Raw genomic sequence first — 17,242 nt, 5'->3', positions numbered from 1 at the left:
GGAAGGCAGGAAGAAGGAGAGCTCCGTTCTTCGCACCTTTTTCCCGCCTTCTTTCTTTGGGGCCCAGCAGGAGAGCGCCGAAAACCGCGGCATCGAGCAGGAGGCGGGGGACAGCTGCGAGCGGGAGCCCCAGGACGGAAGTACCGGCAGCGCCCCGCCCAGCTGGAGCTCCTCTGGCGTCGACGGCAAGTGTCCGATGGGAGCGGGGGGGGCCCGCAGCGGCCGCAGGCAGTCGGGGGAGATGGCGGCGAGAGGGATCGCTCTCTCTCTCTCGACGGCAAGTGTCCGATGGGAGCGGGGGGGGGTGGCCGCAGCGGCCGCAGGCAGTCGGGGGAGATGGCGGCGGCGAGAGGGATCGCTCTCTCTCTCTCTCTCTCGACGGCAAGTGTCCGATGGGAGCGGGGGGGGTGGTCGCAGCGGCCGCAGGCAGTCGGGGGAGATGGCGGCGGCGAGAGGGATCACTCGCTCTCTCTCTCTCAGCTGACTGCAAGTGGGAGCCCTGACGGTGGCGGTTGGACGTGCTGCTGGACGTCGTACATGCTGGCGCTGCGTGCCTGGCATATACGGTGTCCAGCACCACGTCCAGCTGCCGCCGTCAGGGCTCCCGCTTGCAGTCAGCTGAGAGAGAGAGAGAAAGAGAGACATATAAGAGGCAGAGAGAGAGAGAAAGAGAGACATAGCAAGAGAGGCAGAGAAAGAGAGACAGAGCAAGAAAGAGAGACAGCAAGAGAGGCAAAGAAAGAGAGATAGAGAAAGAGAGAGAGAAAGAGAGACATAGCAAGAGAGGCAGAGAGAGAAAAAAAGAAAGAGAGACATAGCAAGAGAAAAGGAGAGACTTAGCAAGAGAGGCACAGAGAGAGAGAGAAAGAGAAAGAAAGAGAGACATAGCAAGAGAGACAGAGAGAGAAAGAGAGATAGCAAGAGAGACAAAGAGAAAGAAAGAGACATATAGCAAGACAGTGAAAGAGAGAGAGCAAGAGAGAGAGAAAAAAGCAAGAAAGAGATAGCAAGAGAGACAGAGAGAGAGAGCAAGGGAGAGAGAAAGACATAGAGGAAGGGAAGGAGGGAGAGAGAAAGAGAGCAAAAAAGAGAGGAAGAAAGAAAGAGGGATGGAGAGAGAGAATGAAGGGAAGGAAGGAAAAGAGAGAAAGAGGGAGAAATAGAGCGAAAGGGAGGAAGAGAGAGGGTTTTTTTGTCCAAACTTTTCTTTAGCCCTTTCAGTGTTCCCCAGGATTTTGAAAATATGAATAATGTGCCGCGGCTCAAAAAAGGTTGGGAAACACTGACCTAGTGGGCAGTGAGAGAGATGTACTGGCCCTGGCCATGTTTACTGGTCCACGTGTTGGTGGTGATGTGGATGGGGGAACTGACAGCGCGCAGTGCACACCGAACTTTCTCCACTACATGTTGGTGCAGGGCAGGGATGGACTGATGTGAAAAGTAGTAGCAGCTGGGAATGGCGTATTGTGGGACAGCCACTTCCATAAAATTCTTGAAACTTTCTGTCTCCACCAGGCGGTAAGGGAGCATTTCAAATGCCAGCAGCTTTGAAATTCTGGCATTCAGGGCCTGGGCTCGTGGGTGAGATGGGCTGAACATCCGCTTTCTCTCCAAAGTTTGAGGGATGGACAGCTGAAAGCTTCCCTGGGATGGTATAGACAGGCTTGGCAATGGTGGTGCTGGTGCCGGTGCTGCTGCTGCTGGTGGTGCTGGTGCTGGTGCTGCTGCTGGTGGTGATCCTACATTGTTCCTTTGGGGAGAGACAGGTGGCCTTGTTGGGGAGGCGGTGGCAGGGGTCAAGGCAGCCATAGCAGAAGAGGAAGACCCAGGTGTTTGAATACTTTGAAGGTATTGTTGCCACTGAAGCTCATGTTTTGTATTCAGGTGCCTGGTCATGCAGGTGGTGCTGAGATTATTAACACCTCTCCTTCACTTCAGGGACTGGTGGCAGAGCGTGCAAATGACCTTTGTCTTGTCATCTGTAAACTGCTTGAAAAAATGCCATGCTGGTGAGATTCTTTGTGACACATGTGGCGTGCTCAGTCCCTGGCCATGGTGGGCAGTAGTACCAGCAGACTGAGCGCTGAGGGTTTGCACCCTTATCCCTCTTCTGCTGGCTGCCTGGGACTATGGGACCACCACAGCCTCTTCCTCCTCTGAACTCTGCTGGCCTTCGGTCCATGTGAGATCTAGCACCTTGTCATCACCCCTGGCATCTTCTTCCACCCACTCCTCCCCGCTAGCCTCCCTCTCAACCTCAACACTGCAGTAAGTGTCAGGAGCGGGGATTTGGGTCTCATCATCCTCCATCGTGGTCTTCCCTGATGATGCCCTGGACACCTCCTTGTTCTCCAGCAGAAGCTCTTGGCTATCCCGAAGCTCAAGGTCTGCAACTGGGGATGGGGCAGGTGGATGGCCCATGGCATTCCAGTTACAAGTGTCATCAAACAGCATTAAAGACTCCACTGCTTCTGACTAAGACAGCCTTGCTGCTTTGAGGGGGGGGGGTGATGACGATGGCTCTGAACTCGCAGCTGTGTTGGAGTGTGTAGAAGGCAATACCACCAAACTGGTGGTGCCATATTATCTCCAACTTCTTGCCTCACCACTCTGGAAGCAGTTTTGGGGCCTGCCAATAAAAGCCCCAAACCCAGGCGCCTACTTGCACCACAGATAGGGGTTTGAGGCACAGATGTTACACGCCCTCTCCCTGCCCCTGCAGCACCAGCTCCATCACCACCACCACCAGCAGCACCACGGCCACGTCCCTTTTTTTGAGGCTTTCTTCATGGTTGAAGCCCTGCAGTGACACTGGCCCAAGGAAATTGTGAACAGAAGAAGGTGCGGCATTCAGGTGGACCTAGAATTTGAAAAATAAATGCCCTGTAAAAATTAAAATTAAATGCCCAGACAGCAGTAGGCAGAAAAACATTAAAATCACAGATACAGGAAGTGGCCCCGTGTTTGACCCAAAATTACAGAGAGTACTGGAGGCTTTAGATTAGATAGAAAAAGGAAATGCAGAGAAAGGAATTGGCCCTGTGGTTGACCCCAAATTAAATTTACAGAGAGCACTAGAGGCTTTAGATTAGATAGAAAAAGGAAATGCCGAAAAAGGAATTGGCCCTGTGGTTGACCGCAAATTAAATTTACAGAAAACACTAGAGGCTTTAGATTAGATAGAAAAAGGAAATGCAGAGAAAGGAATTGGCCCTGTGGTTGACCCCAAATTACATGTGCCAGAGGTCAGTAGCAAGACAAGACTGACCCTCCACCCCATTTTAATTAATTAATTAATTAATTAATAATAATAATAATAATAATAATTAGATTTGTATGCCGCCACTCTCTGAAGACTCGGGGCGGCTCACAACAATAACAAAAATAATATAATAGTAATACAAATCTAATATTAAATATATATATATATAAAACTCCAACAATTAAAGCCATACAACACATGCATACCAAACATAAAATATAAAAGCCTGGGGGAGGTGTCTCAGTTCCCCCATGCCTGGCAATATAGTTGGGTCTTGAGTAATTTGTGAAAGACAAGGAGGGTGGGGGCCGTTCTAATCTTTGTGGGGAATTGATTCCAGAGGGCCAGGGCCGCCACAGAGAAGGCTCTTTCCCTGGGGCCCACCAAACAACATTGTTTTGTCGACGGGACCCGGAGAAGGTCAACTCTGTGGGACCTAATCGGCCGCTGGGATTCATGCGGTAGAAGGCGGTTCCGGAGGTATTCTGGTCCACTGCCATGTAGGGCTTTAAAGGTCATTACCAACACTTTGAATTGTGAGCGGAAACTGACCGGCAGCCAGTGCAGGCCATGGAGTGTTGTAGAAACGTGGGCGAATCTGGAAAGCCCCACAATAGCTCTCGCGGCCGCATTCTGCACGATCTGAAGTTTTTGAACACTTTTCAAAGATAGCCCCATGCAGAGAGCGTTGCAGTAATCGAACCTCGAGGTGATGAGGTCATGAGTGACTGTGAGCAATGACTCCCTGTCCAAGTAGGGCCGCAACTGGTGCACCAGGCGAACCTGGGCAAATGCCCTCTTTGCCACAGCCGAAAGATGATGTTCCAATGTGAGCTGTGGATCGAGGAGGATGCCCAAGTTGCGAACCCTCTCTGAGGGGGTCAATATTCCCCCCCCCCCAGAGTAATGGACGGACAGATGGAATTGTCCTTGGGAGGCAAGACCCACAGCCACTCCGTCTTGTCTGGGTTGAGTTTGAGCTTGTTGACACCCATCCAGACCCCAACAGCCTCCAGGCACCGGCACATCACTTCCACTGCTTTGTTGACTGGACATGGGGTGGAGATATATAACTGGGTATCATCGCCATATTGATGATACCTCACCCCATGCCCTTGGATGATCTCATCCAGCGATATTACTGGAATGGCTTGATTGATCACTTCTACGTGAACTTTTAAAACCCAATCTTCACGTAGGACAAGTCTATCATTGACCCAGAGGTCAGTAGCAGCACAATGCAAGACTGACACCCCCCCTTTTTATTTACTTGAAAGCCCAGATTTATCACTTCTACAATAACTTTTTCCACCCAATCTGCACGTGGGACAAGTCTATCTCTGAGAAATCTACCAATATCCCAGAGCTCAAAGCAAGGTGCTACTGCTTTGGATTCAGATTAGGTTTAACAAGTAGATTCATTAATGTAGTCTCATGTTTCTCAACCACAATATATTTCAGATGAATGGACTTCAACTCCCAGAATAGTGGACCCATGTTTGACCCAAAATTAAACTGACAGAGCACTAGGCGCTTTTCATTAGATAGAAAAAGGAGATGCAGAGAAAGAAATTGGCCCTTGTTTTACCCAAAATTAAATTGGCTGAGGTCAGTAGCAGCAATGCAAGACTGACCGCCCACTTTTAAATTCCGCACGTACCTGAACTATGAAACTGTGGTTCCCCTTTCAGTGGCAGCCAGAAGATGCAGCGAGACAGGCCCTCAAAACGCTCTTTTCTTTGTTTGCCTTGGATGGATGGCTAGGCGGCTATGCCCACAGGAACAAATTGGCACACTTGAGAACTGCAGAAACCCCAAGATTCGGGGAAACTGCACACAAAAGTCTGTTTGTTCTTGTGCCCTGGCTAGATGGCTAGGCTGGTATGGACACAGGATCAAATTGGCACACTTTAGAACTGAAACTGGGGAGACAGGAACTGCCCTCCTGCTCACAAAACTCTGTTTGTTCTTCTGCCCTGGCTGGATGGCTTTGCCCACAGGACAAGATTGGCTCACAGGAAAACTGGAATTGGAGGAGAGAGGAACTGGCACCCTGCCCACAAAACTTTTTTTCTTCTTGTGACCTGGCTGGATGGCTAGGCTGTTATGCCCACAGTATGAGATTGGCACACTGGAAAACTGGAACTGGAGGAGAGAGGAACTGGCACCCTGCCCACCAAAGTCTGTTTCTTCTGGTGCCCTGGCTGGCTAGCTTTGCCCACAGGACAAGACTGGCACACAGGAAAACTAGAACTGGTGTAGAGAGGAACTGCCCTGCTCACCAAACTATGTTGTTCTTGTGCCCTGTCTGGCTGGCTTTGCCCACAGGACAAGACTGGCACACAGGAAAACTGGAACTGGAGGAGAGAGGAACTGGCACCCTGTCCACCAAATCTGTTTCTTCTGGTGCCCTGGTGGATGGCTTTGCCCACAGGATGAGGTTGGCACACTTTAGAACTGCAACTGGAAGAGAGAGGAACTGGCACCCTGCCCCCCAAAGTCTGTTTCCTCTGGTGCCCTGGTGGATGGCTAGGCTGGTATGCCCACAGGATCAAATTGGCACACTTTAGAATTGCAACTGGAAGAGAGAGGAACTGGCACCCTGCCCACCAAAGTCTGTTTCTTCTGATGCCCTGGCTGGATAGCTAGGCTGGTATGCCCCCTGTCCACACAAGATTTCTTCTTTATTTACCTTGGATGCCTTTTGAAGACAATGTCACAGTTGAGAAATCTCCCTTTTAGTGGAGCAGCCAGCAGATGCAGCCTAGTTGCTGTTCGAAATCTCCCCGACCAATCTCTCCCTGTCAGGAACAGCAACAGCACTGTCCTTAACTAACTACTAGCTCTTTCAATGGCGATGGACCACATGGTCCTGCCTTTTATACAGGCAGGTCAGGTGTCTCAAAGTACCGATCTCAGCCATGCGTCCGGCTAGCCAATCAGTGGTTAGCAGGACACATGGCCAATCACATCCGTTCCTTGTGTTTTATGTCCGGAGACCACATGACTTCAGCTTAGAACAAGGCTGTTGATTGGTGCATCGCGGAGTTCTTTAGAACGCCGAACTTTTGCACGGACTTTCAAAAAAGTTCGGGTTCGGCATGCCGAACACCGTAAAGTTCAGTACGAACCCGAACTATGCAAGTTTGATTCGCCCAACACAAGTTGTAATATAACCAAAAGACTTGTGATTTATTTATTTATTTATTTATTTATTTATTATTTGGATTTGTATGCCGCCCTTCTCCGAAGACTCGGGGCGGCTCACAACAAGTAGTACAAATCACAATAATCCAATCAGTTAAAATATTTAAAGCTTTAAAAAACCCCATGTACTAACAGACACACACACACACACAAGCATACCATGTATAAATTAAACATGCCCAGGGGGAGATGTTTCAGTTCCCCCATGCCTAACGGCAAAGGTGGGTTTTAAGGAGTTTACGGAAGGCAGGAAGAGTAGGGGCAGTTCTAATCTCCGGGGGGAGTTGGTTCCAGAGAGCCGGTGCCGCCACAGAGAAGGCTCTTCCCCTGGGGCCCGCCAACCGACATTGTTTAGTTGACGGGACCCGGAGAAGGCCCACTCTGTGGGACCTAATCGGTCGCTGGGATTCGTGCGGCAGGAGGCGGTCTCGGAGATATTCTGGTCCAATGCCATGAAGGGCTTTAAAGGTCATAACCAACACTTTGAATTGTGACCGGAAATTGATCGGCAGCCAATGCAGACTGCGGAGTGATGGTGAAACATGGGCATACCTAGGTAAGCCCATGACTGCTCTCGCAGCTGCGTTCTGCACGATCTGAAGTTTCCGAACACTTTTCAAAGGTAGCCCCATGTAGAGAGCATTACAGTAGTCGAACCTCGAGGTGATGAGGGCATGAGTGACTGTGAGCAATGAGTCCCGGTCCAGATAGGGCCGCAACTGGTGCACCAGGCGAACCTGGGCAAACGCCCTCCTCGGCACAGCTGAGAGATGGTTTTCTAATGTGAGCTGTGGATCGAGGAGGACACCCAAGTTGCGGACCCTCTCTGAGGGGGTCAATAATTCCCCCCCCAGGGTAATGGACGGACAGATGGGATTGTCCTTGGGAGGCAAAACCCACAGCCACTCCGTCTTATCCGGGTTGAGTTTGAGTCTGTTGACACCCATCCAGGCCCCAACAGCCTCCAGGCACCGGCACATCACTTCCACCGCTTCGTTGACTGGGCATGGGGTGGAGATGTAAAGCTGGGTATCATCAGCATATTGATGATACCTCACCCCATGTCCTTGGATGATCTCACCCAGCGGTTTCATGTAGATGTTAAATAGCAGAGGGGAGAGGACCGACCCCTGAGGCACCCCACAAGGGAGAGACCTCGGAGCCGACCTCTGACCCCCCCACTAACATCGACTGCGACCGGCCAGAGAGGTAGGAGGAGAACCACTGGAGAACAGTGCCTCCCATCCCCAACCCCTCCAGCCTCTTTAAATAAAGTAATTTCTCGCTTTGTTAGTATAGAACAAACCTTACTTTGAGTTTGAAATGTAGTTCAATTAAAATGTTACTTTTCTCTAATTACAATCGGCATTAAAAAACTGATTTTTTTTAAAAAAACTATTTTTCAGAATGAAAACAGTGGTTCTCCTGTTCATGAAATAAATGAAGAAACAGAATTAAGGCGTAAAAAAATTGAAGCACTAAAGGTAATAGTGAAAAATAAATGAGAAAAATAAATGAGAAAAATGCCTAAGTTGAAATGGTAGGATGAAGTTATCATATGTATTTTACATGTAAGAATGACCAGTGCATATTAATAATTTCCAAAACAGAAATGAGTCAGAACCCTTAGATTATTAGTAAACTACAGATAGTTCTCAACTTATGACTATAATTGAACCCAGAATTATCATAAGTAATGATGGTCACTAAGTAGGTCACCGTGTGATCTTGACAAATTTCAAGAGAACTTTGCATTCTTAGACCACAGTTTTCATTACTTACAGGAAGGGCTTTTGGCAAGGGATATGCTGTAACTCGCAAGAACGAGGAAGAATATATTTGTAAAACAACTGGCTGAGCTTTACTGAAAGGCTTTAAACTGACCATTATTTAGGATCCAATCCCAAGCATAAATACTAAAACAATCAAATGAGGTAGAACATGATGGAAGTAAGAAAAGCTCAGATATAAACTAAGAGATGTATGAAGCATACCCTCGGTCAGCCATAAAGGACTCAGATGACTATAACTAATGCTCAAGGTTTAGAGAACAAACAGGGTGAACGTGAAGGACTAGTACATGAGGGGAAGTATGATATAGTTGCCATTACTGAAATAGCATAGAATATAATTCTTTATTGCACAAGTGTGATTGGACATGCAAGGAATTTGTCTTAGGTATATATGCTCTCAGTATACATAAGCAGAATAAAATACGTTCATCGGGAATAAAAAAACACTTTGTGATAGTCAAGGTTACTAATAAGCTATCAAATCATACTAGGAAACAAATAAAAACAATATAATTGAAAGATACAAGCAACATGGTTATAGTAATAAGTGGAAAGCAAGTAAGGAAGAGAAGAATAGTAATACAGTCTTAGTAAATTATTTGTCAATGTTGTGGAAATTAGTTGTTAAGCAGGTTGATGGCATTTGGGAAAAAACTGTCCTTGTGTCTTGTTGTTCTGGTGTGCAGTGTCCGATAGTGTCTTTTTGAGGGTAAAGTTACGTTCAATACAATTTATGCCCAGGGTGTGAGGTGTCAGGGTGTGAGCCCTCTTTTTGACTCGTGCAATATACAGAGCCTCAAGGGAAGGCAGATTGGTAGCAATTGGACTTTCTGCAGTTCTAATTATCTGTTGAAATCTGTGTTTGCCTTTTTGATACTGTTGATACTTGGTGGGAAGGAACTCACGGCTGATGGAAGGACATCTAACAAAAGAGGAGGTGGAGTTATATTACACAAAAGATTACATTATATTTCTATAGAAATGTACTATATTCTATAGAAGATTACATTATATTTCTATAGAAATGCATAAAACCAAAAATGAAAGCCACCTAGAATGCATATAGGTTATTTTTTTTTTAATAAAAAAAATGACATTACCAGTATTGGGTTCCTACTGGTAGGGGGCACTCTGTAGTGTGCTAGAGAAAATTGAGCTGCATGCGCAGCTCTGTGTGACAGGCGCTCGTGCAAGATTTGGCTTCTGTGCATGTGCAGGAAGCAAAATATTCCTTAGGATGATTGCGCACGCAAGATTTTGCTGATTTTCAGTGATTTTTTTGCTTCTGCGCATGTGCAGAAGCAAAAATATGCCAAAAATCGGCTAAATCTCGCATATGCGAGCGTCCTCGTGAGATTTTGCTTCTTGCACATTCGCAGAAGCCAAATTTTGTGCGGGAGCACATGCCCTCCGATCACACAGAGATTCACATGCAACCGCACCAGTAGCAGCAGCGAAAGGGAATCCTTGCCTGGTTATTACTATGTGTATATCACAGGCTACCCAACCAAGTAAAAGAAATACATGAACTTTTTGCTAATCAGTTAACAAATGCATATAGGAAACACAACAGTAATAATGGGGGACTTTAATCACCCTGACATCAACTGGGAGACAAAATCTGCATCGGGTAGAGGATCAAACAGGATGGTAACCAATGTAATTGATAACATTGTCATCCAAAAGACAGAGGAAGAAACTAGAGGGACAGCTGCACTTAATTATTGCTAACAAAGAATATAGAGGGGATTGAAATTGCAGGAATTGATTGATTGATTGGATTTCTATGCCAACCCTCTCCGAGGACTTGGGGCGGCTCACAACATATAAAATATACAATACACAATATTTTAATCCAATTAACTAATTAAAAATCTAAACAAATTGGCGGGAGAGTCACCATGTAATATTAAAATTTAACATAATGCAGATACAAGTAATACAAGATAATCAAACCAGTGTCTTAGACTTGAAAAGTTATCTCATGTTTAGACTGTTGCAATGAGCTCTATATGGGGCTATCCTTGAAAAGCATTCAGAAGATATAGCTGATGCAGAATGCAGTGGTGCAGGTAGTTTTTAGGTCCCCTATACTGGCCCATGTTACATTACTGCTTTACAAGCAGCACTTGTTTTCAGTTTGCTTGCGGGTACAACTCAAGGTATCCCCCGATGCCAAACACGCCCGGAGCCCAACCAAGCCTACAGGAGCCTCCTCAAGCCCCTGACAACGCACCCGGTGCCCAGCTAACGCAGGAGCTTCCCCTGTGCCCCGACACTCATAAACTATTCCACTACCAACCTCCTACCATGAAGAACGACCAATGCACTCAGAGAGAAGACACTCCCACTACCCACATTGAAGACAAACCCACCACACACAAAGAAAATGAAAGAGCTGGCTTCCTAGTGAGCTGCACACGGTGCTCCGTGTATACACTCCTACCCTCAAACTTCCAAAACTTCACTTGCAATAAATGTAAATTAATCCACTTACTTGAGGAAAAAATAGAAAACCTAGAGAGAAACCTCAAAACCCTGCAGCACCAACATCACAACAAGAATGACCAACACACTCCCAAAACATCCAACACCATAGTAGAGCACATCAGAACCAACCACCCCGAGGCTGTAAACGAATGGACACACATCACCCTAAGAAGAAAAAAACAAACCATCCCCAAACTCCCACCAACTCCAACCCACCTCCCTCTAACCCCAGTGCCTATAAGCAACAAATATGAAGTACGCGTGGCTCAAGAAGACCATCAATCACCTCATAAGGAACCACCAAAAACCAACCACAACAATACAATACCACCAAACACCATCACAACGAAGGCTAGCCCCCCTCTTCCCTACCCAACCAAAAAGAAAAGGAGAGTGGTGGTAATTGGTGACTCAATCCTCAGGGGAACTGAACCTGCCATCTGCAGACCAGACAACCAATCCAGAGAAGTGAGCTGCCTCCCTGGAGCCAAAATCTCGGACATAATGCTAAACCTCACAAAAATCCTAAAGCCCACTGACTACTACCCCGTACTACCCCTTCCACGCAGGAACAAACGACACAAGGAAAGACATGAATCAAATCATGAAAGACTATGACCACTTAGGCAATACAGTCAAAAAGATAGGGGCACAGGTCGTCTTCTCCTCTATTCTACTCACAAGAGGACAACATCCTATCAGAGAACGCAAAATCCCACAAATAAACCACTGGCTAAAGAGATGGTGTCGCCAAAACAACTTTGGGTTCCTCGACCACAGTCTACAATACCTTCAAGAAGGGTTCTAGCAACAGACGGGCTACACCTTACCAGAGCTGGAAAGAGCCTCCTTGCAAACCGACTAGCCCAACCTATCAGGAGGACTTTAAACTAGATCTGAGAGGGGCGGGTGACCAAAGCAAGAAACTGAACAATGAACCAAACAAGAAAGAGGTGCATATTAGGCCCACAAACATTCCTGAAGATAAAAAATGTCCACCCAGAATCAGACACAAACACCTAAAATGCCTGTACACTAATGCACGAAGCCTGGGGAACAAACAAGACGAACTAGAAGTACTAATGCACGAGAGCCAATACGATCTAATTGGTATTACAGAAACATGGTGGGACGAATCACACGACTGGAACACACAGATAAAGGGCTACAATCTCTTCAAGAAAAACAGGTCAAACAAGGAAGGAGGTGGAGTTGCACTATACATAAAAGACCACTACACCGCCACTGAGCTATATCAATCCAAAGAAGACAACCCCCTAGAAATCATATGGGTCAACATAAAAGAAAAAAAGGACAACATTACAATTGGAGTATACTACAGGCCACCAAACCAAACAGATACAATGGACAACCTCTTTACAACCCAACTATCAGCAATATGCAACAAGCACAGCACAACAATAATGGGGGACTTTAACTACCCCGACATTAACTGGAAAACAAACTCAGCACCAAATGGAAAGTCTGACAGTTTTCTCACTAGCCTCGCCGATAACTTTCTAACTCAAAAAGTGGAAACAGGAACCAGACAGGAAGCCTGGGAAGCCCTAAAGAACACTATCACCGAGGCCCAAAACAATTCAATCCCCACGAAAAAGAAAAGCAGAAAAACTAAAATGAAACCAGCATGGCTAAACAAGGACCTCACAGACAACGTAAAAGAAAAAAAAGCCAAATACAGCGCTTCGCCCAGGATGACCGGCCGGGCGAAGCGGCGTGGAGCAAAGGGAGGCTCAAGCCGGCGGCGGCTTGAGCTTCCCATTGCTCCATTCCACTTCACCGTACCAGTCATCCTGGCTCAAGCGGGCAGCTGCAGACCGCCTTTGTGGTTTTGGCTGGGGCGGGGAGCAGGAGGATCTTCCTAACTCCCTCCCCCCAGCGCTTCGCCCAGCATGAAAGGCAGGGCGAAGCGGCGTGGAGCAAAGGGAGGCTCAAGCCGCCAGCGGCTTGAGCTTCCCATTGCTCCACACCGCTTCGCCGTACCAGTCATCCTGGCTCAAGCGGGTGGCGGCGGATTGCCTTTGTGTTTTCGGCTGGGGCGGGGAGCAGGAGGACCTTCCTAATTCCCTCCTCCCCGTGCTTCGCCCGGGATGAAAGGCAGGGCGAAGCGGCGTGGAGCAAAGGGAGGCTCAAGCCGCCGCCGGCTTGAACTTCCCATTGCTGCATGCTGCTTCGCCCTGCCTGTCATCCTGGCTCAAGGTGGCGGCAGCAGACCGTCTTTGTGTTTTTGGCTGCGGGGAACAGGAGGACCTTCCTGAATCCCTCCCCCCAGTGCTTTGCCCAGGATGACAGGCAGGGTGAAGCAGCATGGAGCAAAGGGAGGCTCAAGCCAGCGGCGGCCGCGAACCTCTGTTGTGTTTTCGGCTGGGTGGGGGAGCAGGAGGACCTTCCTTTTTTTTTTTTGTATTTTTAATTTTTTTTCATTTTATTTACAAATATACAAAACATAAAAAGAATAATCAAAACAGATAACAGTTAAATCTTAGTATAGTATAATATATAACAGTTTATAAACCTATAGATTTATAGAGAGGGGGGTAGAAGAGGGATAAAGAATAAATAGGGAAAGAGTGAGAAATGAGGAAGGGAAAGATAGGAAGACAAAGGAAAGAAAAGAGAGAGAGAAGATAAAGGGGTGGGCGAGTGTACGGTGAAGCTGTGTTGAAACGAGAACTAATTTCTAATTTGTTAGCTCATTACCTTAGTTCGGATTGGTCATATAGATAGGTAAATGCAAGCGTTGAGTTAATCAAAGTATAGAGATTTTTAAAAAATAGAAGTAAATATTCTATCTTTCTATATCTGAGATCTCTAATTACTATTAAAGGAATAAAAAGGAACTATATACCGGATTTGTGTCTGGTCAAATTTATATCAATCATTTCAATATTACAACGTAATATTCTCTTTTTTTTTTAGCCATCTGTATTCATTTCATTTCATTTTATTGGATTTGTATGCCGCCCCTCTCCATAGATCTGTAGAAGGGATCCCAACAATTATTAAATGAGGACACAGTTTCATTTCTGACTAGCATGGTTAATTTAGTCATCTCTGCACAATATTTAATTTTTTAAATTATTGCGTCTTTAGGAGGTATGTCTTCGTTTTTCCACCACTGCGCAAATGTTAATCTGGCTGCTGTAGTTAGATGGATGATTAGGTGTATTTGGGTTTTAGGCAAGTTTTGTCTAAGAATGCCCAGAAGGAAGCATTCCGGAGTTTTTTCTATTTTCAAACTTAGCATTTCATCAATCCAGAGTCCAATTATATTCCAATAATTCTGTGCTTTTATACATTGCCACCATAGGTGGAAATAAGTACCTAGTTCTTGATGGCATTTCCAGCAATATGGTGACAGTTTATTATTTAGTTTTGTTAGTTTTATCGGGGTAATGTGCCACCTGTAAAACATTTTAACTAAATTTTCTTTGTAGGATGTAGCTATGGTTAATTTATAATTTCTGCTCCAAAGTAATTGCCATTCGTCTTCTTTGATCTCTTTTTTAAGATCCAGATTCCATTGTTTTACGTTTATTTTTATATTAGTGTTATCCAATTCATTATAGTTTAGATAGCAATAGAATTTTTTAATTAATTGTTCCTGAGATCCTGTACAGAATTTGTCTAGAGGGGCATTTTTAACTATTCCTGGTTTATTTTTATCCTTGCTAAATTTAGATTGTATCTGTAAGTATTCCCACCATTCCGTTTTTTGGCCCAGGTTTTCTAATTCTGTTCTTGATCTGATTTCTCCATTCGAGTTTACTATGTCTTTATACCTTATTATATTGTTTTTTTAATGAAAATTAGGGTGTACATATGCTTCTAACGGAGCATACCATAGTGGGATTCCTTTGTAGAGTTTTATCCTAACTTTTTTCCAGGTGTGCACTAGGGATTTCCTAATCAGATGGTTGGTAAAATATTTGTGCGTCATAGGTTTTTCATCCCAGAGGTAATAATGCCATCCTAAATGAAGGTCGTGTCCTTCTAAACTTAATAGCCTAGTATTAGATAAGATCATCCATTCTCTTATCCATGTTAGGGATGCGGCGATGTAATAATCTTTCCAAATTGGAAGTGCCAGGCCTCCTTCTTCTTTTCTATCTTGTAAGTATTTTAAACGAATTCTAGGACGCTTATTCTGCCAAATGAAATTACTAGTAATTTTGTTCAGTTTTCTAAAAAATTCTTGTTTCAGGTGGATTGGAATTGTTTGGAATAGAAATAGTATTTTAGGCAAGATGTTAAGTTTAATAGCCGCTATTCTCCCTAATAATGAGAGCTGTAGTTTCTTCCATTTCACCAAATCGCATTGTATTTTATCTATTAGTTTATCATAGTTATTTTCTTTTAGGCTAGAAACTTTATTCGTCATATTGATACCAAGATATTTAATTTTTTTTACTATTTGGATATCTAGTTTGGACATTAAAATAGCTTTCTGCGTATCTCTCATGTTTTTGGTTAAAATTTGAGTTTTTGTTTTATTAATTTTAAGCCCAGCTACTGTGCCATATTCTTCTAAAATAGCAAGTAATTTGGGTCCTGATTCTAAGGGGTCCTCTAGAATAAATACTATGTCGTCCGCAAATGCTTGTAATTTATAAATTTCGTTTTTACATTTTAGACCTTTTATAACTTCCTTTTTTCTAACGATTCTAGTTAAGACTTCTAATGTTGGGATGAAAAGTAAGGGGGACAGTGGACAACCTTGTCTAGTACCTTTATGTATAGAGATTTTTGTTGTTATATCTCTGTTGAGAATAATGTAGGCGGATTGATAAGTGTATATAGCTTTAATTGCGATTATGAATTGGCAGCCAAATTCCATATATTCAAGTTGTTTAAATATAAAATTCCAGGACACATTATCAAAAGCCTTCTGGGCGTCTAAGAATATTAATGCCACTTGTTTTTCGCTGTGGATTTCATAGTATTCAAGGGTGTCTAATATTATTCTGGTGTTATTCTTTAACTGTCTCCCTGGAAGGAAGCCATTTTGATCCGGATGTATAAATTGGTTTAAAAAGCCTTTAATTCTATTGGCTAAGATAGAACTGAAAATTTTGTAATCTGCATTTAGTAGAGAGATAGGTCGATAGTTGGCTATTTCTGTAGGGTCAGTGTCCTTTTTTGCTAATAATGCTAAATTTGCTTCGGCCCAGGATGTTGGAATTATACCTTTTTCTAATTCAGAGTTTCTAACAAGGCCTTTTCCATTTCTATTGGAAGATCTTTGTAGAATTCAGCTGGGAGGCCATCTGGGCCCGGGGCTTTATTAGTTTTTTGTCTTTTGATTGCTTCTTTTAATTCAATAGTAGTAATTTCCTTATTTAGTAAATCTTTCGTTTCTTTTGGTATTTTAGGGAGATTGGCCTGTTCTAGAATTTCTTGTATTTTTTGGTCTTGTGAGTTGTTAGATGTATTTTCATGGTTGTCATAGAGATTGCTATAGAAATCTCTAGCAATCTGTTTTTTCATTTCCAAGTCATGGCATGGTTCCCCGTTTTTTGTTTTGAGACAGTTAATAAGTTTCTTTTCTCTTTGTTTTTTAAGTTTATTGGCTAGCCATTTGCTGGGTTTATTTGCGTTTTCAAAATTATATTGATTGCTACTTTTAATTTGTTGTGCTAGTTTTTCTTTGTCCATTAGATTTAACTGATGTTTTATCAATAACATTTTTTGTTTTATTTATTTCTTTTGAGGATATTTTTGTAGATTTTCTTCTAGTATTTTGTAGTCTTCTTCTAGCTTTTCCATTTTCCGCTTTTTCAATTTATATTCTTTGGCCATGTATGAAATAGCAATTCCCCTAGTTACTGCTTTGGCTGTATCCCATAAATTTTGAACACTTGTGTGTTCTTTAAGTGTTTTCTTGAAAAAAGAAATTCATTTCCAATTGGAATTTCTGTTTAAAATTTTCCTGATTTAGAATTGATTTTTGAAGTGTCCATCTATGGCATTGTTTTGTTCCTTTCCATATTAATTTAAGAGCATTATGATCTGAGATAAGATTAGGTTCTATCTCAACTGACTGTATTTTTGTATTAAGTTCTGTTGTTGTCCAGACCATATCTAGTCTTGACCAAGATTGATGTCTATCTGAATAGAAAGTAATTTTTTTAAGTTTTGGATTTCTATCTCCCAACTATCTTTGAGTTTTAGTTCTTTAATTAAACCGAAAAAAGCTTTGGGTAAGATTCTTTCCTTTTGTTTATTCTTTCCATCGTTATTATAATCCAATTCCTTGTCAATTATTCCGTTAAAATCCCCTAATAAGCAAATATTATCCGTAGCATATTCATTAATAGTAATTAATAATTTTTTATAAAAAAAATTCTTGGCCTTCATTCGGGGCATATATGTTAATTAAAGTTATTATTTCTGATTCTTTTTGTAATTCTATTATTAAGACTCTACTCTCTCTATCTTTATATTTCAGTTTAGCTTGTATGTTAGGATT

The 17,242-nt window shown here is 43.7% G+C and overlaps 1 protein-coding gene across 36 annotated transcripts in view; it reads left to right on the top strand.

The window, feature by feature from the left end:
- NEK1 (NIMA related kinase 1) overlaps nucleotides 1-17,242 on the top strand; it is a 213,091-nt gene that overhangs the window by 83,096 nt on the left and 112,753 nt on the right. For 30 of the 36 annotated variants that reach the window (XR_011559613.1, XR_011559611.1, XR_011559607.1 and 27 more), the window contains one exon: nucleotides 7,876-7,953. The exons of the other annotated variants lie outside the window; for them this stretch is intronic. Coding sequence is in view for 14 of the 30 variants with exons in the window: in XM_070757420.1 (XP_070613521.1) it covers nucleotides 7,876-7,953 (78 nt within the window). In the remaining 16 variants the exon portion in view is untranslated. The remainder of the gene's footprint in view (nucleotides 1-7,875; nucleotides 7,954-17,242) is intronic. 36 annotated transcript variants of the gene reach the window in all.

Source organism: Erythrolamprus reginae, chromosome 7 (assembly GCF_031021105.1).
Source record: "Erythrolamprus reginae isolate rEryReg1 chromosome 7, rEryReg1.hap1, whole genome shotgun sequence".
In the NCBI taxonomy this organism is placed as follows: Eukaryota; Metazoa; Chordata; class Lepidosauria; order Squamata; family Dipsadidae; genus Erythrolamprus; species Erythrolamprus reginae.
Note: the sequence above shows the minus strand (reverse complement) of the source record. Positions and strands in the feature narration are given on the sequence as shown.